General features: G+C 46.6%; 2 protein-coding genes across 3 annotated transcripts; both read right to left on the bottom strand.

The window, feature by feature from the left end:
• Positions 1–2,009: 2,009 nt before the first annotated feature.
• On the bottom strand, positions 2,010–9,312 carry klf5a (Kruppel-like factor 5a). The gene is made up of 4 exons (XM_037271330.1): positions 8,290–9,312; positions 6,691–7,636; positions 4,927–4,986; positions 2,010–3,075 (listed from the first exon to the last, which is right to left on the bottom strand). The coding sequence occupies exons 1-4, from the start codon at positions 8,446–8,448 to the stop codon at positions 2,897–2,899; spliced, it is 1,344 nt and encodes a 447-aa protein (XP_037127225.1). The 5' UTR covers positions 8,449–9,312; the 3' UTR covers positions 2,010–2,896.
• Positions 9,313–9,436: 124 nt separating this feature from the next.
• Positions 9,437–22,458, bottom strand: pibf1 (progesterone immunomodulatory binding factor 1). 2 transcript variants are annotated; one of them, XM_037271328.1, is made up of 18 exons: positions 21,949–22,457; positions 21,672–21,772; positions 21,412–21,610; positions 21,224–21,343; positions 20,574–20,707; positions 20,212–20,320; positions 19,774–19,893; positions 19,638–19,699; positions 19,445–19,570; positions 19,272–19,370; positions 16,262–16,427; positions 15,339–15,489; positions 14,852–14,942; positions 13,860–13,962; positions 12,451–12,581; positions 10,925–11,009; positions 9,890–10,069; positions 9,437–9,556 (listed from the first exon to the last, which is right to left on the bottom strand). In XM_037271328.1, exons 1-18 carry the CDS (start codon positions 22,207–22,209, stop codon positions 9,503–9,505), a joined length of 2,292 nt encoding a protein of 763 aa, XP_037127223.1. In that variant the 5' UTR covers positions 22,210–22,457; the 3' UTR covers positions 9,437–9,502. The 2 variants fall into 2 exon arrangements, with proteins under 2 accessions (XP_037127223.1, XP_037127224.1); XM_037271329.1 differs by lacking the exons at positions 9,437–9,556; positions 9,890–10,069; positions 10,925–11,009 and adding an exon at positions 11,696–12,361 and having other exon boundaries at positions 21,949–22,458.
• Between the last annotated feature and the right edge of the window lie 158 nt (positions 22,459–22,616).

Here is a 22,616-nt window from a genome sequence, read left to right as displayed (position 1 = left end):
GAAATGCCGTTAATCCACCCCATCCCCAAAATAAACAAAAGTGCTGTGGACTTTTAAATGCATCAAGCAGATGACACAGTTGTGAATAGCGAACAGCATGTCAAAAAGCCTGCACAGATCTTCAACTTGAGTCATGCAACGAGTCAGCTTCGATCACACTGCGTTTATTTTCTTTGTTGTACTTCTGTAAGTAAATCATTATTTTGCCATCAAAAACACTTTCCCAGTCTTGCTTTTGTTGTATAATTTGAGATGTCAAAGAGCAAAAAATGTTCACGTCAAAGTCACCATTATGCTTCGTGTGAGCCTCTGGGCGTGAGCGGTGGCATACAGCAGCCCCTTATGAGTATTCGTGATACATTCAAGGACACCAAAGTTTTCATCGGATTTGCTATTAAAATGCATCTACATGGACTTCAAATGCGCTGCTAGAAGCTAACGAATGGAAGAATCTTGTTGATTTCAAATGTCTAACACATGGCTAAGCTTTAATAGCATCGTTTTATTGTTCTCTCACGTCATTACTTTTCAGACGCAAGTGTTCCTTGTTGAAAGGTCAGCAGAAGATGCCTGCTGGCGTCAATGCAGTCAAACTCATCCAAAACCGACTTTGCTTGATATGTTTTGGTGTCACAACTATTATTGCAGTTCAAACAAATTAAAAGTTCACGTTGGAGTGGAAAGTTGGAGTGGAAAGTTTCATTCAGCTGATTTGGAGTAGCTTTGGCTGGCTGCTAAAAACATCGGCAAAGGTTATTCTTGTCAATATAGTTCAAGCGTGCTTTTACATTGTATTTCCCGTTTTTTGTTTTGCATTCACGCTTTTCTATTTTCTAATTTCCTTTTTTGTCCATTTAAAATCTAATATTGTCAACATTAAGGCCATTTCAACTTTGTGTCTCGAGCTAACAAAATGCAATTGGGTGGAACACATTGACATGAAAGAGAAAATGCCGTTTATGACAGTTCCACTCAAGTTTCTTCCTCAAGAGCTTTGACAGCAACATCCAAAGATGGAAGATTAATGACACAACTACCTATAATTGAGCATTTACCGTTGCCACCCAAGAATGTGCTTGTGAGCGAGATATGTCACAAAACATTGCAAAGGACGCATAAAAGTGTCAGTTGGTTTTATTGTCTTCTTTTTATTAAGTTTCACTCAGTTGAAGAAAAACAACTTTTGTCTTTGGAAAGTTAAAAGAACAAGAGAAAAAAAAAAGAAAAAAATACATCCCAAAAACAAAACAATTTGCATGACAAAAATTAACATGAAAACAATTTTGAAAGCGGGGCGACTTCCTATTTTTTTTGCCCCTTTGTTTACAAAAAAAACTTTAAAAAAATTATTTACAGTGCATCACTATATATTTACATTAAGGCATTTTTGCTGGGGCCAAATAAGACGGGCAACGTGATAGCAAGCCCACAAATAAATAGTCAGACCGAGCATGATATTTCCCTTGACAATGCGATTCTCTGAATGCTACCAACTGTGGCTCAACACAAACACACAAAAACTTTGGACCGATTTGCATGTGAGCTGAGGAAACATTTTTTTTCTTGTTGTTGTGACAAAGATTAAAAACAAACCCAAAACCAGCACCGATCGCAATTGTTTGAAAGTCTCAGTGCAACACAGCGCTGCTACCTTCAAGTCAACACAAGCAGACGAGATTGAGGCACTTTGAAGAAAAGTGGAGATGACGACGGGCTTTGGTTAAAAAAAAAAAAAAAAAAGCCGGGAAGATGCACGGCAGGAAAAAAAAGAAGAAGTTGAGAGTGTTTTTCAAGCTGCTCGTGTTTGTGTCTGCTTTGCTAAAAGACAAAATGAATAATTGATCAGCTAATTGCTGCTCTTTGGCAACCTCCCGCTTGCTGAATTAAAAAAAAAAAAAAAATCCTTCTATGTGTCCGCCCCTTTTTTCCTTTCCTTCCATCTCCCGACGCACTGATCGTCCAGCGGTGTAGTTTTTACTCACTGTCCGCATTACCAATATTTTTTTTTAAGTGCAAACCAAAGAATATGGCTGTAGAACAAACAAAAAAGAAAAAGCACAATCTGGATTTTCCAGTTCGAGGAAGTAACAAAATAGGATTTGGCTTGACTAGTTTCACACATTCATTCATCCATTTATACAAACGATGAACCAGAAATGTCCTTTACAGATGAACTTGAGAAAACTTCACAAGTGTTCTTTAAACATTTAAGCATTAAACAATTGCCGGGCAGCTGGAGATTTCCAAGGGGCCCTCAAACGGCTCATCAAAACTGATTTAAAACAATTACTCGTGTTTTGGTCGAATTTCCAAGTGCTTGACTTCATCATGATGCTTTCAAGCGCTCCCCCTTCGAGATGGACTATTCCAACTGTTTGGAATATGACGCCCATCTCCGACGTGCCGAAGACGACTGCTTGAATAACATACTGAACCGAATGGTGCATTGGGGGCCCTGAAATTTGGATTTCAAAACCAAGTTCACTTGTAAAGGTTTGACTGCATTTTCGGTTCATCATAAAATTTCATCCGTCGTGGAAAAACAAGCAGTCACACTCACAACTGAGGCCAATTTAGAGTCTTCAATGAAGCGAACGTGCATGTTTTTGGAATGTGGGAACCCCGAGTACCCAGAGAACACGCAAACTCCGCGCAGGTCGAACCTCACGCTAACACGCGGCGGCGGGTTAAGTGCTATCATTCCACTCATCAAAGGGCTGCAAATTTTTTTTTTCTTTTGAGTGTATCTGAAGCTTCCAGTTGCTCCCGTGGGAGTCGGTCAGACTTTGCTCCCCATCAGCGGAGGGACGACAAAAAACAAGAACTCCCCCCAAAACATAGAAAAACAACAAGGAAAAAAAATGGCGGCATGAGCGAGTGCTTTGGTGGTCAAGTGTTAGTTCTGGTGCCTCTTCATGTGCAGGGCCAGGTGGTCCGAGCGGGAGAAGGAGCGCGAGCACACGGCGCACTGGAAGGGCTTGGCGCCCGTGTGCTTGCGGTAATGGCGCGTCAGCTCGTCCGAGCGGGCGAATCGCCAGTCGCAGCTGTCCCACGTGCAGTGGTACGGCTTCTCACCTGAGAAGCAGAGGCAGCGTCACAAAAGGCTCGACCATGCAGATGGGGCCTTGTTGTTTTTGCTGTTTTTTGTTGAAGAATGCTGCTGACTTGTCCTTTTTTCTAACTTCACACTCAAGTCATTCCTTCCCACAACAGTTGACACGCATATGACAAAGTAACTGACGCTGAGTTGCGGTGACTCACGGGTTAGCACGAACCGGAAAGACGGGTTGGCCCCCGCCTCTGGTGTCGGCCATTTTCTTGTGCCTTTGTCACCTGTCACCCTCAAAACTCTCTCATTCGTCTTCTCCTAAAGTAAACTGTGTGCTTGGGTACACAATGTCGTCCTCTCACATTGCTTTATAAACTTGAAGTAGTGATAATGGGACCGGATTGGAACATGTTCCCGCCTTGTGATCAAAGTCAGCAAAAACTTGATTAGCCGACGGCAGGAAGGATTCGCCTTGCGATGCCAACCAAATAACATAAAGTCTCTCATGCTTTCTACAAAGCAGTTGCAGGATCCATGAAGATTTCAAAGTAATTATCTTGGGCGCTCCCTGGCTTTTTAATATTTTTTTACATTTGGTTTGAACGTTTCCCTTCATTATTATCACTCGTCTTCACTGATTGGCTGGGAGAAATCACGCGCTCCTGCTGCGGTATAGTGACTCATAAATTTGCACTTCAACTCACACTGCCAAATACCGTCCCTTAACTTGTAAAAGGCACACAATTTGGCATCAGTCTGCAAGATGAGACTCATTTTGATTCTGCTAAAAAAACGCTCATTAAGTTTTATGATTTAAGATCATTTTTTTAAACGCAGGAGAGAGCGTGCCGAGAAAACAATGAACCGGGCGGGGAGTTCATATCTCGCAACACACTCTTCAGAACACACACGACGCACACACACAAACAATCAGGATAATGGATGTTGATGGAGATTAGAGGGGGAACTCCCCCGGGGACCCAAACGCATTAGGAATCATCTCATAGAGATTAGTGACAGGTGTATATGTGTGTGCGCGCGTCCGTGCGTGCACGCGCGGGTGCAGTCAAGCGGTTTGTATAAGAGCGGCGCATCGAGTAACAAAAAGAAAGGCGATGGGGGAGCGGGCGGGCGGGCGGGGGAGGGCCGGGGGGCATCCTGGGAGGGTTTTGAAGGTGGAAGAAAAAAAACCACATTGAGTGAAAGCTACAAAGAAAAGACAATAAGGAAATTGGTTGTGCGTATCTTTGTGCGCCCAAGCAGAGTTTAATTGTCGGGTTCTATTCCCTCCCCCCCGCCTCCATCCGACTGGCCTAAGGTGTGCGAGTGTATGTGTGTAAGACATGGAATGAGTAGATATCAACAGAAGCTTTGTTTACTTAGCTGCTCGAAGGTGGGGCCCAAAAAACATCTCCCGTGCCTTGTTTGTTGCTTCTGCGCGTCCAAACTAACAATCGGGACGACGGGACGGGCCAGCGGGGGAGGAAGCGTGGAAGCGAAAGCAACTAGAAGGCCACAATGGTCTGCGCGAGGCGGCCGGACGATTGCTGATTGGGATTTTCAACACCTTTGCTTGTGATTGTGCTCGAGTTGGCCATTGAAACAATTAATGGAAAGATTTGGCACGATTACGCGGTATGTGCGCGCGCGTGCATTTCTTGGTAAGCGAGCCGACATTGCAGCGCATACTCCGAGTGTCACATGGCAGAAGCGCGTCGCTTCCACCTGTTTTGATGGAATCGTATATTAAGTGGACGAATGGCGGGGCGGGCTACGCTTACACATGCACACAAACGCACGCCAGGAACGCAAGAGCCCGCCTGGCAACACGATGCCGGGCGCCGATGCCGAAACACGAGTCGAAAGGAAGGTCTTACCCGTGTGGGTCCTGAGGTGGGCTTTCAGATGGGACGACTTGGTGTAGACCTTCTTGCAGCCTGCGGGGACAGAAAGCAACGCAGATCAATCACGGGTCGTCGTGGAAGAATGCAACCAGTCACCTGGCAAAAAGCATCCCGCGATACAGTGAGATGTTTATCAGGATTGGAAACCGATTCGACAGAGCCAGTGCACATGTTCCACATTCTAAAACAAAGTTCACATATATTGAATTGAATCTATTCACAAATCGCCGATGTGCAATTAGCGTTCCAACCGCTTTATCATACTGGCCAACAAGGACACATAATTTGTAAAAAAAAAAAAATATATATATATATCGTAGCAGACAAATGTCCCAAAAAGTAATTTGGCCAATTAAAAAAACACACCGCAGCAGACAAATGTCCCCAAAAATAATTTGCCCAATTAAAAAAATTCAATGAAAGAGCACATCGCAGGGGACCAAACAGGTTGAACCGACCGCGCTTGCTCGTTATGACGTCACAATTGAGACAATTAACATTCACGTCTGCATTCCTAATGAGGTTCTTCAGCAAGGTTCACTTTGAAACACTTCCCTCCAGGTGAGTTTGACAAGGAGAGAATCTCTCCTTGACGCGTGAGACCGAGAGCACTCAGCATCATTTGAATAGGAAGACGTGCGCAAACACGCTTACGGGAAACTAGACGGGCTTTGAAGCCTTTTTCTTTTTTATAAGCTGACGCCACTCGGCCTGCAAGTAGCTGCACATCGAGGAGCACCCGTGAGAGCGTCAGATAAATTGAGGAGGAATCAAAAGATTCCAACCAGCCAACTAACTCAGCTCGTTGAGCCGCGAGCCTTCGCACTGACAAAACAGGCCTGCTTAATTAACACCAATACGCCCACGGATTCATTCCAACATCGTCGCAGTCATGTCTTGAAAGCACAAGTGCCTGTGAAAACTGACTGACTGCCGACGGGGCTGCGGCCATAAATCGTCCTGATAGTACACAAAGGGAACAAAATCGAGCTGTGAAAAACAAAACAAAACAAAACAAAACGAACTCGAGTAACAAGTTGTAATCACTCATCAGCTTGCTAATGCTGCAACAGACATGAAACAACAAAGTCACAGCACAAACGTCAGCACGTAATTGCGCAACTTCACCTCCGGAACAGTCCGGAATTTTCTCGTGACTACTCGAGTACTAGGCCGAGGAATTAGAAGGAATCGCTTCAATGCGACCTGTGGCTTCTTGAGTTGTATCTGCTAACAAAGCGAGATTTGCCATCAGACCTACTAAACAGGTTCACAATTATGGGTTCGGAGGTAAAGAATGATATCACTCGAAGGTGACCCATGAGATTATCAAGATAATCGCTCACGATGATCTAACATCGGAAAGGAAGGCAAATGCTCAAACCCTGCCAAGGCATGCTGACACCTTCTGCAAATAAACATTGCCGGAGCATGTTTGTCCAGTCGCAACTCACATCTGGCAACAATAAAAGGTGAAGCTTCTTCACACGGGATACGGCTGACATTTGTCAGGAATTCTCAAGCGGGATTGACTAAAAAAAAAAAAAAAAACATTATTGGAAGAGCGCAACTTGGATCCATGTGAAAATGTCAATGGGCCCGTGCCACACCCCTCCTTCCATCTTGTGCTTCAGCAGTTTTGCCTTGGCATACAAGCTAGCTAGCAACGAAAGTGATTAAATGCTCAACTAGCTTTGCCGATACCAGCAACAACGACAAAGGTGCTTTTGTTCCAACCTGGATAATCACAGTGGTGGATCCGCCGCTTCTCCAAGTCCGGGTTGTTCCTGCGGTTGTAGCGGGCGGCTGTCAGGGCCTGCGTGGCCACGGGGGCGTGAGGCAGTGGCGCTGCCTGCCCTGGGACGGCGGGAGCAGCACCTGAAGCCAGCGGCGGCGCCAGGGGGTCGCTCGCTAGTCCTGGGGCGCCGCCCGCCAGCTTGGAGGCGATGGAGGCCGCGTATGAGGGCGGCGGCGACATGGTGTGGAGGAGCTCCTTCTGCCTGTCGGGGCTGCCCGGCTCGGAGCTGGGTGGCGAGGGTGGCAGGTAGGGCGCCTGCTGCTGGAAAAAGTGGGTGTGCGGGCGAGAGTACGAGGGCCCGGCGCAGAAGGAAGACTTAGCAGTCTGCTCTTGTTGGGGACTACGGAAGGACGTGTGGACAGCGGAGGAGTGCTGCTGCTGCTGCTGTTGAGGGTGATGGTGGTGAGCCTCCATGCCGTCGCCATGGTGATGCTCCAAGCCGGAGATCAGCAGCTGGAAGAGCGAGGCGCCGCCGTCATGCTGGTGGAGCTGCTGTTCGAACGGCGACGTCATCTCCTGTTTGATGAACACCTCCGGCACTGCCTCGCCACCAGGTTGATTGAAAGCGCTGGTGAAGTCAGGCAAGCCCGCAAGGTTGGTTTCCATGGCGCCGCAGCTACCCGTGGCCACATGGAGGTTCTGAGAGAAGCACGGCGCCGCCGATTCCGTCTTGATCTGCACGAGGTCCCCGTGGGACTGAGGGGGCCGCGGCGGCTGAGCCAAGCCCGACCTCGGGTAGGCCACGTCAGGCAGGAAGAGATTCATGTTGAGGGTGTACGGTGCCTCCCCGAAGAAGTGATCCACCTCTGCGGCGCTGTCTCTTTGGGACTTCTGAGCGTCTGCGAGCGGCTCCGGGGAGAGATAGCGGTCCATCTCACACTTTGCCTGAGGAAGGACACAAAAAAATTAAGCATTTCGCTCAGCTTCTGCCAAGAACCACTCTACATTTGATTGGCACGTCACCGCTCAGTTATTTATCAAGTAGTCATCAATAGGCGGCTGCCACATTCCCACTCTGCCTGTAAGGCTCAACTCACAAACCCGCGTGCACTCCACTATTTACTGCGATGACTTTGCGCATTTGCTTCCAAATCGAAAAAGGCTTTAGCTTGCAGAGAGGAAGCGGGGAACACCCCAGGCTTCCTTGCAGTAGTCGTCCTGGTCTGTCTGGGCTACTTCGAAGCTCCCGTGGCGGCTCTTACGCGCTGCTCTCGCCTTCATTTGCTCTCCTGCAGGGCAGCGAGAGTTAGCGGGACCTTTCAGACCATGCAGGGTCAGTTGTTGCCAGCCGACAACTGCTCGCCAACTGGCTGCGCACGCACAACGCGAAAAGAATGCAAGGAGGGATGCCTGGCGTGTTTAGCGCAAATGCTTCGCGATTTATTTAAAAGAACGAAAGAAAAACAAGACCGAAAGCGTGCTGGGTTGAAATGGTGTGGCAGGCCGGTTAGGAAAAACAGCCGCCACGCCCATTGAATCCCAAACACAATCGATCACAACGAGTGCGAGTTTTTTACGTTTCTATTTTCGTTTCCTACCTGTGTGTAGACGCTTACACCGCTTCTGTCCGAGTCGCTCATCTTAAACTCCAAGCCTAAGTCCTCCAGGTGGAAGTGGAATCCTGCCTTGTGCAACGGGTAGAAGGGCTCCTCGTGCCCGCCGCCGCCGCCTCCGCTCATCGCCAGTGTCGCAGTCATGGAGCTCCCAAAAGGGGGGAGAGAGAAAACAAAAAGACTTGGACCGAGCTCCGTTTGAATACGCCGAAAAGAGGAAGAAGAGGAGGAGGATGCTACAGTCGAGCCGGGGGAGGGAGTGGAGCCGGACGATCTTGCTTACATCCCCGTTTGCACTTGTCTCGCCTCCTCCAGCGGCCCACCATCAGTTTTCTGTGCGCGGCGTGCAGGGCGGAGCGGGAGCGAGAGCGGGCCTGGTGTAAATACAGCACACGCGCCGCCTACCAGACCTTTAAAAAGCTACCCATCACTCATTCAAGCGCGGCCACCGCCCTGAACGCGCCGTCCAACTACATTAAGCACGCGTGCACGCTGCACCGCACAACCACAAGGGCAAATCAAGGTTGAACAAACCTTGACACGCTCCGGATGATTTGAGGGGGTTAGCCGATTAAATAAATCATTTTAGATGATCCCAATTATTAATTTCAATAGAAACAAAAGAAAATAAGGGGGAAATGACATCTATGAAATTTTAAGCCATGCCAATGAGTCTATTAGAAAAATGTCCTCGATTTAAAATAAGGGAGAAATTGACTTCAAGAAATTCTAATAATTGCCACCGAGTCCTTAAAAAGTAAATAAATCTATGGTTGTCTAAAATCCACAAAGGCGACATAATACAAATTCTTTAGTTGAAGGCATTTAGTGCAGGCAAAGCAGATGATAATGTTTCTAAAAAATAAAAAGGAAACCTCAGGAAAAACTGGCCAAGAACCAAGGAAGGAATTTCAGTACTGTTGTTGAGCACAAGACTCAATGTGCAACAGCAGCTGCGCTCAACTCCCAACTACCAGGTGGATTTCCCTTTTGTGCTTTGAGGTCATGTCATGTATGCCAAGCGTCCAATTTAACCCATGAGAAGATGGAGAGGTGCAATACGTGTGCCAGGAAAGAGGAATGTATTACCTGAGCAACACCTGGACGCCTGGGAAAATGACTTTACAAAGTTTATAAATAAAAAAAATAAAAAAACAGTTTAATTTTAGGAAAAAACAACAACAACAGGTATCCGTCGTTATTTGGGTTTCTGCTTGAGTCTTTGGTACCAATCAGGAGTTTCTCTTTTTGTCTGGAAATAAAACAGAGGAAACATTTGAATCAAAACATGACATTGTGGGATTGGAAAAATAATAATGAAATATGCTATTATAATTTATTAGGATGTGCCGGTGTGTCATACACACACCTTATCTCAGCCCAAATTAACAATCATGTCTCCCTTCCACTTTACATATCAAGAAAAGATCAAAGTTGTGTGACTACAAGTTTATGATTCTTTGGCAACTGTTGCTCAAATGAAACCCAACTGACAAAAACGTTTTTTCCTTCTGTCTTGCCAACCTCGCGTCTCGGCTGAGAACGTGTGACTCACGCATGGGTGTTGGCCCCGTTAGACACTTACAAAAACGGTGGGTGCAGGTTTGCCGGGCGACTCGTCCTTGACGGGCCCGCCGTCCGACTTGGAGCGCCGCTTGTCCGAGCCGGCGGTCTCCGGGTGGACTGTGGCCGCCTCCAAGAGGGTTGGCGCGTTTTCTTGTTGCGAGCGCATGCTGATCAGGACCTGTTTCATCATGGCTAACTCCTACAAAATATGAATAAATTCTGTTTGTGTTGAACATTTTTAGATATTATCATCATAAATAATAATTTTGGGAGGAATTGATGAGAATTAGATAATTTGCCAGGGTGGAGAATCACTGGTCTAGAACCAGCTCTTAAGGGCGACCCCGGGGCTCAACGAGCTTCAAGGATCTTGCGGGGCAGAAGGGGAGGACTATGAGCCATTTTGCTGTTCTATTTATCACCCCTGAGGACAGGAGCCCTGGCATGTCACACACACACACACACACACACACACACACACACACACACACACACACACACACACACACACACACACACACACACACACACACACACACACACACACACACACACACACACAACACACACACACACACACACACACACACACACACACACACACACACACACACACACTGCGGTGGCATCTCAACCAGGCAGGCGGAGGAACAGCTGTCTATGACATGGCACATACTTCATACAGCAAACGGCAAGTGCTGGGGGGGATGCAGGAGGGGGGTGGACCTGTTTTCACACAGGCGGGCAGGCGGGCGCGCGCACACATAATCGTAAAGGAATTGTTGCAACACGGTGAGAGAACTTGACTGGTGTGAAAAGCCTGAATGTTTGTTTTCAAAGCGACTCCTGCAGATGGCCAACAGGCACAAGTGACTCGATCGCCGTTGCGTTGGTTCGAGGCTCTCCTGACGACACTTTGAATCATCGTTTGGTGTATATTTGGGGTTTAAATGATAAACAGAGGCAATGATGAATATTTTTAGGGGAGGGGTCAAAATGTTGTTAGTGATGGCAGATCTCTGTCCACACAAGCAAGGGACGTGATGGCATGTACCTCCCGATGGTTGAGGAGCCGCTCCAGATCGGCGGCCATGTTGTCCTTCACCTGCAGCAGAGCCGTCCGCTCTTTCCTCAGGGAACTGGCGACACAAAGTGCAAGAGATTAATTAAAAAAACATCTGGGTGCTCAATTTGCCTCAATTTACGCAACATGTCAGACGGTCTTATGATGACTAAGAGTGACTCAACGCAAGGTGCAATTGCACGTGAAGTGATTTTCTTTTGTATCAGGGTGGAGATCAGAATCAGCATGCGTCACCTCCCGTATGTTTGAAGACAGGATGACATGAATGGACTGTGACCCTGCATGAGTATCAAAAGTGGGCGCCGGCCTCACTGCCAACTGCTGAACGTGGAGGAAACTGATGAGAATATCTTGGCGTCAGCAGCCACCTTTTGTCCGAATAAAAGTGACGCATTAAAAAAAAAAAATGACGCCACTGTAACACAGCCACGTGACATTCCACGATGCACAATGAATAGCGAAGCGGTGTGGTAAATAGTGACTTCCGTCCTGCGCCGTCACATGACCTGAAGGCCACTTGTGGCTAGCGGCACCTGCTAATGTTGCATTTCAAAGGCGTCACCGGCAGGCACTGTGAGGTAGACGAGCCACCATGCTGCTAATGGCAATAACAGATTGCTGGGTTATTAAGCAAAGTGTGTTCCAACGTATTTTTCCGTCGTAATTGTATATTCCATTGATTTTCATCCAGCTGTTATCACCCACGTTAAAAACACCAATATGGAATTGTGAAGGTGCCATAATCACTTCAAGAAAAATTAAAGTGAAACAGATATCTCAATACATGCAACAGCTGCTTTGGCTGAAATGTGCTACTTTTCCCGAATCTTGTTCACAAATGTGTCTAAACCTGTTGGTGAGCACTTCTTCTTTGCCGAGGTAATCCATCCACCTCATACTGTAGGTGTGGCGTGCTGAGATACTGATTAGGAAGCATGAGTGTTGCGGCCCACGGCTGGCCCAAGGCACGCCGGTGCAATAAATGTGAGGCCAACGGCGGTCACAGCAGATTCTAGGTGACCCTGCCGGCCAATTACAGAGCGCACTAAAATTTACACTTGAGGAGAAGTTTAAGTCTGACGTGCATGTTTTTGAAATGGAGGCAGAAACTGAAGTGCCAGATGAAAAAAAAAAAAAAAGCCGTCGATGAGATTTGAACCTCAGGACCTCCTAACTGTAAAGCAGACGTTTACCTTTGTTACCCTTGGTAACAACAGATTGCTGGGTTATTAAGAAAAGTGTGTTCCAACGTATTTTTCCGTCGTAATTGTATATTCCATTGATTTTCATCCAGCTGTAATCACCCACGTTAAAAACACCAATATGAAATTGTGAAGGTGCCAAAGCCGCCAATGAGAAAAAAGTGCTAAAGGCTTGGGAGAGATGGATGACTGCCAATCAGGAGTCCTTTGCAGTGGAACAAAAGAAATGAAGATAATCGCATCAAATTAAAGGTGTTGTGTCAATATGTGGTGCGCGCGCGTGTGTATGCGTACGTGACATCGTCCTCAAGTGACGCCACGCGTAGCTTGAGGCTGTTGATCTCTCCGTCCTTGTGTCTCACCGTCTCGATCAGGTAGCTGTAGGGCTGCTGCGTCTGCTCCAGCAGCCGCTGGGCTGCCAGCAGCTGCACAGAAAATGCTCGGCTCAACAAACACAAATCAGAATTATTCTGCTCGTGCGCTGTCCGCTTGGAGCTTTGCCTCCGTTAAGCAGCAAAACAGAGTTCAAGTACGGACTCGGCTTTGGGTTTGCTTGAAAGATCACACGAGGCCCTTTAAAGTGATTGATAAGGTGGACAGTCTGGAGTGGATTTTCATGTTTTGCTTCACATTGTGCCAAACGCTGCAATATTCTGGGCCGCGGCCTAGCGGCTAGGAATCCCCCTTCCCTAAATTGCCTCCGTCTTGGGATGGTTCGTTTTGGAAACCAACGGAGGGCCCCAAATTCAATTCTCCATTACATGCATTATTTTCAAAATGATGTCACAGCCCCCGACTCGACTAAGCGACACCAAGCTCGCATGCAGAAGGAAAAGCAGCGTTGCGGCGCTTTTACTATCTGGTCTAAAATCTACAGGGACACGGATCAAGTCTGCTTGTTACACATTAAACCAGGTTTACAACCCACAAAAGTGGGTAGGAGGGCAAAGCCAAGTGGGTGGGAGGTTGAGGACAATAGTTAAGTACGTCAGGGCGTCTGTGTGGGTGGTTAACACCCTTGGCTATACTGAGAAACTGTAATTTTTCACGCTTTCCTTTCATAGGCAGTGAATCATAAGGTATTCCCAATGAATGCCAGTCAGTCTTTGCTGACAGCTGAATGGCTGGTTTATTTAGCTTCGAGTGGTGCCCCGCCTTTTTGCACTCAACCATCGCAACACTCGTGCGGCTTGAAAAACCTTCTGAAAAAAACAATGAATGCGATTAAAAAAAAAAAGCCAACTGGACACCTGCGCCCTCAACCTGACATTTTTTCAGCCTTACGATAACTTTGGAAGTGGAGCACGAGCGGGGCACATGTGAGCAAAGTCTCTGCGTCCGGGCACTGAGAGAGAATAAGGCCGCTGCCGTCACGGTTGGTGGCCATGTTTGTTTCTCTCTGAGTCAACAAGTGTGACAGACAGACACCGCCACTTCTCACACTTTGTCACTTAAGCTGTTGTGTTTGCCATCAACAGAAAGTTTTTGTGAAAGGACACAGAAGCGATTGTGCAAGGTGAATTGACTTTAGCACAAGCCTGTTCAATGCCAATGGGGCGGGGAGGGGGATGTACCCTTGATGCTCAGGTGGAGGTTGGGAGTCAACGTTAGAGAAGCGCAGATGTGGACGCAAAGGTGCCAAGGTTGCAAAATAAGACGCCGGCCATTAGAGCAAAGGCTGCGGCGCCTCGCTCGCTGTTTACCTCCTCAGATATCTGGCCTGTTTGGGACTGGTGCTTCTCCAAGTCTCTCCTCAGCGATGTGTTTTGCCTCTCCAGCTGCAGCACCCTGCGGGCCAGGTGAACACTGCGCACACACATATGCAAAGAGTGAGGAGAAAATTCCAAAACACTGCAAGTTACCACTAGTGTTATTTCAATATTTCCCTCATGGCTTACGTAACCATGACAGATGAGATCAATATGAACTTTTTTTTAGTCTGTTGTGTGTGTTTAGAGTTGACTAGATCAAAAAGTGCGCGTGGACTATAAAAACACATGCAGGACACACGCATGCGATGCAAGTCACAACACAACGAGTAGTAGCGTAGTAGTTGACTTCAGGAGAGGACGGGGAAAGTGCCTGAGAGCAGATGATGGCAGTATATCACACAGTGAGACGTCGACATTTGGGAATGAGAGGAGAAAAAGCAAGAGGAATTTGTGCTGGTATGAAGGCTGTCATCCACCCGGGCAGGTTTAATGCCACTGCAAACACGAGTAGTGGAGAAAGCTCTTTGTCACCTGGCTGGCACACAACGGAGCAATTCACTTTGTGAGTTCTTTGTTGAGAAACGATGCAAAAATAAACACAAGGGCGTTTGTAGCTGTTGAAAGGGTCGTCGCTAAGACCACACAAGGTCGCGAGTTCCGATCGCAGAGTTCTTGGAGTTTCATCCAATCCCATCTCAAATCATTTTTCTCTATTGAAATGAATGGAAACGCCATTAATCGGTTCGAGCCTACCCACAAAGATGGAACATTTGCACCAAACTTGAAGGTTCAAATTGCAAATATGTTGTGCGAAGACCTTGGCAAATCTTGCAGGACATGAAAAGATATATTTGTTGATGTCATTGACTTCAAGTCAAGAACCAGGAGGAGGAAAAAAGTTCTACTGTCCTAACAATGCCCAATGTGTTGTTTTACGCATGTGGATATTGGCGGCAGTACACGGTGTGCCTCAGGGTCCGCACCTCTGCTGAAGTCTCCTTCGAGCCGTGGTGGGAACATTGGCTCCGTAACCGTACGAGAAGAGGACCCTCTCCGCTTCTTCTTCATTCTCAACTGGACAGACACCAAAGCAAACAGCGGCTCTTCAGCAAAGTTTGTTAAGCATACAGCGGATTTATAAAAAAATCCATACACCCCTACTCAACTGTCAGTTTTTTTCGTGATCTAAAAATGAAGCCAAGATAAATAATTTGATTTTTTTTTATAAGTGGTATAACTCATAAAAATGAAATCTTTCAGAGAGGGGAACTTAAAATAAACAATTGAGATCATGTGTTTGCACAACTGTGCACACCCTCGAAAATATATTGAATTAACCGTACGCATTCCAACTCATGCTAAATCGGAGTCAGCACACATCTACTCAAGCGTTCCCAAATCAACTGATTGTGAATTTGGCAGTCATTATTATATATTTTTTTCAACACGACAACCACTGAGCGGCCTCACTTTCAGCAGCCTGCACGGTGACCTGATCCAGCTCCTGCTCGAGTTTTTCGTACGTCTCCAGGCGAGACGCCTGCTCGGCATTCTGAGCGTGAAGCTCGGCGGTGCGCTTCTCTGATGACGTCTGTAGCCGGTAAAACTCTTGCGTCAGGACCTGTCACAAAGGTGGAAACCAAGATGAAACACATTATTATCTTGATTTCCCCTCCTACTAACAACTAGTTTATGCTCTATGAAATTCTCACAAAAACATGACACAGACAGCTTCCTAGGAAATGTTGATCTAGTCACACCCACAGATTTATTTGGCTTTGAAAAATTATTTTGGTTTCTTATGTTGTAATTAGTTGAGATGGCGAATTTTGTGATTTTATGAATGAACTAAAGAAACAAAAATAAGTTTCCCATCATATTCTCATTTATTGAGATGTACCTTTTAAGTCACAGCGCAATAAAAAAAAAATGTTTTTGAGCAAGCCCCCAAAATGTTTTTTGCCCTATCAATTATCTTTTGGGGCAAGAATCTTATCACAAGATCAGCACCGTTTCTGCAAAAAAAACAAAAAGAAACGCACCAACGCTAATAACCAGTAGTCTCACGTCAAAAGGTAATCTGTAGCTTTCATTTTAGTGTTTTTTTTTCCCCTCTCTCTTCTTAATTAGTTTTTCTTGAGAAGTGCTCGGAGGCAACCACGTCAGCCAAAAGACTTTGGGGGGGTGCTGTCTGATGACTAAAACTAAGCGCTGTGAGCGTGTTGAAAGAATTTTGCCTGATGACGAAGGCCTGCTGACAGGTTGGCAGCAAAACATAGCAACGGCGCATGAGGGAGAATAACTTGTAGACAAAAATAAGAAGGTAGCTCATCTGTGTAATGTTGCGTTACGGCCGGCAAATGCCTGACTTTTCTTTTGGGGGGGGTGAGTACCTCCATTTTTTTGCGCTGTTTCTCACACTCCACCTGGCACTGGGCCAGAGCCTTGTCCGTCTCCTCCTTCAGTAACTGAGCACGCTCGGCTTCGAAGGAGTGCAGCTTGGCCCGGTTTGACAACTCGGCCACCCTGCCGTCTGTACCGAGCTGCAGCTGGCGAAACCTGTCAGAGTGCAAAGACACGATAAAAGAACTTTTTTTACGACCCACTTTTGAGCATGGAAGCAGTTTTATATACAGCGTGAAGTGTAAAGTCACGGGGCAGCACGAGTGCTTCGCACGTCTGGCCCGTAGTTCTGAGGATCTCCTGGAGTGTTGTGGTACTCCCGCTTCCTCCCAAATTCCCAAAACACACACGTTAGGTGAAATGAGGACTCCAAAGTGTCAAATGAGAACGCTTGTCTGGAGCTGTCTTGTGATTGGCTGGCAACCGCTCCAAGGTGTAACGCCTCTTGGGCAAAGTCATGATGCTTCTTGGGCCTGGACGCAAGGGTGAAGCGATTCTGGAAAAGAATCTAATTGCTGAGATTCTCTTTCAAAATGATTCAGTTCTTTAATTGACATGAGTCTGATCTGTCTGTCCCATGTACACAATTGGAGACAGTGACTCACTACAGAACATCATTATAAAAAGCACAAGGGGGGGGACAAATCATTCCATTCTCTTCCTAACACACAACTTGGCAAGCGCGGCGTCGCTCAACAGGACTGCCGAGTCTTGAAATGTCAGAACCTAGAGAAGCGCCCACAGCCATGCGCGGCTCTCGTTTGATGTTGGGTGATTGCATTTGGCTCTTGGCGCAAGGAACCTATTGAGGGCAAAGGGGCGGGTTCTCAGATGGCACCGTTTGGAGTTAAAAATGTAGTCAGTCAATTTGCGAGCTTGCACGCAAAGCCTTAAATGTTGTGCGCTGTCTAACGTGGGAGTTCCGGATTGTTTAAAGCTTTAACTTTTGATGCCAACATCATGACAACAATTTTAATTGAACCAATTGTTGGTGGAGTCATGAGCCAAACACCTCTTGTGAATTTGGCTCTCAGGCTCCTTGTTAACATGTTGAGAATTTGGAACATCCGTATTCAAAAAATTTCATCAAGTTCTCGCATTTGGTGTTTAGCTGGAAATTTCCGCAAATATCTTCCTGATTAGGGTTTGCTCTACGACGCGGTTAAAAATAACAAAGCGGCTCTTGGAGCACGTTTGCTTCCTCGGGCCGCCGAGGTTGCTTCGGACAATATTAATAACTCCCGATTACAGCCGAGCTGATAGGATTTCATCATCCATAGAGCGTATTTGGCCGAGCTGCGCGCGCGCGGTGTGACGGACAAGTGCACATGGTCGACATTTTATGTCCTCCTTTATTGATGCCGCTCGGCAATCGAGAGGCAAGGAATGACTTGGTGTGAATGTGTCCTGGAACCCCGACGTGGAGAATCCCGAATTTTCCCTCCGTCTGGGCTCCGATGTGTGTTTTTGAAACAATGACGGCAACTCCCGCTGCAGCGTGTGCCCGCGTTACTGTCGTCCGACGCCATTTCAAGCTCGTCCGTCTCATTCTTTGCCCCAAAAATAGGGGCGAGCGTGGGGTTAGGGGTTAAGGGCTTGTGGCTAGCATTTGTCGTTGCTGGCTTGCGATGCGCGGCCGGAATGTAATCGTGGCAGAGAGAGTACGGGGGGGAGCGAGTGTGTGTCCATGTACATGCTTGTGCGTGTATGGAAAGTAAGAGCAACAGCTGGTGGTTTGGATCTGGAGAAATGACAAGCATGCAGTCCTAGCCTGGAGACGGACTGGGACACTGCTGCTGGTGCGCGTGTGTGCGTGTCATTCACAGCCTGTTTGACATACTGTAGTTCAAGCCAAATATGACAAAAATGTCAGACATACTTTAAATTATTTACACACGCTGGAAGGACCATATTTCATTTTCCATATCTATCGCTATCAATATCCATACACAAATATAGTAAACACGGACCAAAAGTATGTCATTTAAATGGACCAAAAGAACCTATAAAGCTTAAAACTACAGTAGATGGTCGATAAGCCCCCCCCCCCCCCGCGCAATTGAAGTGACCTTTGACCCTGCCGCTTCATCCTCAGTATGAAACGGCAAATCAAAGCGCCAGCACGCACTTCTTCTAATGACAGGGTTGAAACATCACGTGGTAGGCGTCGGCATTCATCAGGGGCTGCGGGCATGTCATGTGGTGTAAATTGAAACTCAAGGCTGCCTCGCTAATTACGCTGCGTAACAATAATTTGACATTTTGAATGCATGTGAAATATGATGCAGCCTCTGAGGAGAAATAAAAACTGCACTGACTGGCTTGAAGTTCTTTCTGACAGTTTAAGGGCCATTCTCAGGCTAATCCCTTTTAAGGTTTGTGAGCTTTCAACCGCAACCAGGAAGTGACTTTTAATGTCAGCAGCAAAAGTGGACCTGCCGATGCTCACACGACTTTCAGGAGACAACGCCAAGGCGGCATCAGAGATTCTGCTTTTAGTTTTGATTGACTTTGAGAGGCATTCATTATGACCATCCTCATTCTGTCGCTTGATTGTTTAAGAGAAATGACTTCTTTATGAATTTATGAGAAGGTTTGTGCTAATTGTGGGCAACAAACCTAAATGTCATTAAGTGTTTTTAAATGCTCTCGCCCAGAATCCGTGTCTGATTCTATAAACTTGTGGAGCTGTCTTGAAAGGCTCTGAAATAAGAGCTCAGGTTGCAAGAGCAGATGAACTTGTCAGGTTAAACATAGCATTGATGCAGTTGGTTATGTAATGACACACCTCCATTTCACAATGCATTCATGAACATCTGCATGAGCCTTCATCGCAATTTGCTGAGTAAGACGTGCACTGATTCCATTCCTTACGCAGGAGGTAAAAACATACAGTAGCTCCGTGCTGATCCAAATTGGGAGGCCTCAACCCAAAATGATCCTGAGGTTGTTCTAATACTTTTGCACACTTGTCTCGAAAAACGGCGATGTCAAACGTACTGTTCCAGAAGCTGGTCGTATCGCGACTGGGTATCTCTCTCAGCAGCGAGCGCCCGCTCCTTCTCCAGCACCGCGTTGTCTCTGGCCTCACGCAGGTTTCTACCCAACAAAAAAAACAGTTCATGAATCTTCAAAGGCGGAGAATGAACGGACGACGGCCAGGGATGCCGCACCTGTTCTCTCTCTCATACATCTCCCTGGATGTTCTCTGCAGGTTATCGATTTCCTGACCCGTCTTCAGTCGAATGTTCTCCAACTCGTCTCTCAGCTTGTGCTCATACTCGGACTTGTAGTGATCGCTGCAACAGAAAGCAAAAAAAAAAGTGTTTGTGTGGTCACTTGAGGCTGAATGCAGCAGATGCCAACCTGGATGCCACGTATTTCTCATAGGCGTCCTCCCTGGCCTTCTTGGCGTCCTCCAGTTGCACCTGGTATAGGCACGCCAGTGGTTAGATGTGGCACAGCCATGACGTAAGGCGGCGCCGCCGTCGACTGTAACAACCTGCAGGCGCTCCAGTCGGTCTTCCTCATGCGCACAACGAACGCTCAGCTCCATGTTCTGTCTGTGCAGGTACTCCTTGTCCTTCTGCAGCAAGGTCGCTGACTGCTGCAACGACGCCATCTGCGGGGCAGAAAAAACACTGCAGGCGTGGCAGGGCGGGACGCTGAGGGATTCTTTTTTTTTCACCTCATGATCTGAATACCAATTTAAAAATATGTGCAAAAAATAGCAACATTTATATTTGTGAGAGAAAAAAAAAAAATGAAAACGATGCTTTTTTCAAAGAAAAAAAATGAAGCAATCATTACAGAAACAAAGATGTATTTTCTGTATAAAACGTCATACTCATTTGAGAATAAAGTATTTTTTGCTGACGGGGCAAGCGGACAGCCATACAGCAAGGGCATTGCGTGTCGGAATCGGGCTTGGGATACTCACCTCTTTGCCGAGGGTGTCTCGCTCCCTGCCGAGGGCGGCGTGAGTCACGTTAAGTGTCTCGTATTTTCTCTTCACCTCCTTTAGTTCGGCTTCCAAGGTGTCACGCTCGCTACCGCACAAAAGAAAAGACACGTATCAACTCACTTGACATACCTGATTAGGATCAAGGGATAAAATAAATGATAATAGGATGGGTATAATAGGATAATAGGCCAATTTAATTGGCAAAAGATTCATAACCACTTTGGAGAACTTTACAAGCAAATTAAAGGCGACATTATGCATCTTTCCAACCACGACTGAAGCGTTCCCTCAAGTTTTAAAGTCTGTCTAGAGAACAGCGAGTGTTTTAAAAATGTCACCGTTTGACGTTGGGGTAGTTTTCCCGACGGTAGTCCCCATCTTGGATGTGCTGTTTGGTGTCAGCCAGCTCCAGCGTCAGTCGCTGACTCCTCAGCTCCATCTCCGTGCGGAGACGGCGTTCCTCCTCGTAACTCTCAACGCACACAAATAAAATAACATTTGAAGTTAACACGTCAGAGGATAAGAATGTGATAGCTGAGATAATAGGAGAATGAAAATATCTAATCTAGAAACATCATCAAGTTGTAATTGGGAGCGGTCTCGTTCAAAGAGGACATTTTGTTGATATACAATTGACATGACATTGCTTGGATGCAAATGACTGGCTTACTGGTTCAAAGAGGACATTTTACCTATATAATTGACACGACATTGCTTGTATGCAAATGACATGAGACTGTCAAAATGCCAAACAAATTAATTAATTTTCTACATCAGGAATTGTGCTGTGACCTTATCGGTGTGGGAAGGGAGGAGAAACGCTTGGCATTTTGTCGTCTAATTTTAAAAGAAAGCAAACCTCACATTCATCACAATGACGCCACTTGCTCACTTAAGGGAGAATTTGTTCTGCTGTATGTTTGTTCATGTATTGCCAGTGGGTCTGAAATGACAAATTTGGGTTGATTGTAAAAGTAAAGTGCACTACCTCCATCAGAGACTTCATTTGTGTCCGCTGCATCTCCAGGTCTTCGCTCAACGTGTCTTTCTTCACACTCAGCTCGGCCACCTGAGCCCTCAACGGAGTCACCGCTTCGTAAAAGCGCACCTGCAAACATAATTTAAATAACATCAACATGGATGATAAATTCATATAAGAAGTACAGAGCAACTCACAGCAACAAATTCCTGAATGGACATGGAGTCTTCGGAGAGGTCGCGAAGCTCTAGATAGCGCTCGTGCGACATGTCCAAGTCCCGCAGAGAGCGGCGCAGCTCTCCGGCCTTCTCCCGCATCTGCAGGTTGGCCTCCTCCAGCTGCTGCTGCCGGAGCAGGATGCCGTCCACTTCTTTCTTGCGCAGAGCCTGCTGCTTTCTGAAGACCAATGGATGATGATGAGGGCATACTTTTGGCTTCCTCGTGTACAGGCACCCACCTGTTGTCCTCCTGAGCGAGTTTTATCTCACTGTCCAGTCTCAGCGCCAACACTTGTTTCTGATGGAGGGCATCATTCAGCCTCTCTTCCAGTTCCTCCACCTAGAGTACAGCAACGGAGCACCACAATAACACGACATGTTATTATATTATTATTATGTTATGTCAATATGTTATTATATGTTATTATCATATCATTGTCGTTACACGTTTTATTACTGTAACATTTTGAGTTTAAAATATAGACCGTGGTGCAGCAAACTGAAATTATTTTTTACCCTGGACATATAGTCAGTCTTCAAGTTATCTAAGGTGAGTTTTTTTTGGGAAAGCTCAATTTTCAGTAGCTGGACGTTCTGCAGTAGCTCCTTCCTCTCGATCAGCTGTCGGATGAGCTTCTGCGAGCCCGGCCGCATCTCGTCCGACGAGGAACCATCCTCAGCGGTGGGCACGGTGGTCTCAAGGCTGACATCCTCTGACTCCATGTCCAGAGAGCTGGAGACGTTGGCGGCGCTCGACTTTGGCTTCTTCGGGGGCATTTTCCCTTTGCACCTCAGCTAGGTAATGCTAACGAATTAAGCGTCAATAAGTTATGCGCTACCTTGTGGATGGTCAAAGTTAACTCGCTGAAACAAGCAAGAATGGAACGCCATTTTATCTGTATTTAACACATGCTACTTTAAATATTATATACACATCAAACGAGACGACATAAAGAGGAGAACTGTCAGATACACATTTCGTTATTTTCAAGGGTCCCGCTTCCTTCCGCAACAATCTCAGGGTACATCTTATTTGCAAATAGTAATTTTGTCCTCGGTATAGCAGGCAAAAGGCGACAGAGTGAGACGTACCCTTAATGTTAATACGCTGGTGTGTTTGACAGCGCTCCCTGTTGAAAGATACGCGCAGTACAAGAACTCTATTTGCCTATCAGTTTGGGAAA

Source organism: Syngnathus acus, chromosome 15 (assembly GCF_901709675.1).
Source record: "Syngnathus acus chromosome 15, fSynAcu1.2, whole genome shotgun sequence".
NCBI classification, from domain to species: domain Eukaryota; kingdom Metazoa; phylum Chordata; class Actinopteri; order Syngnathiformes; family Syngnathidae; genus Syngnathus; species Syngnathus acus.
Note: the sequence above shows the minus strand (reverse complement) of the source record. Positions and strands in the feature narration are given on the sequence as shown.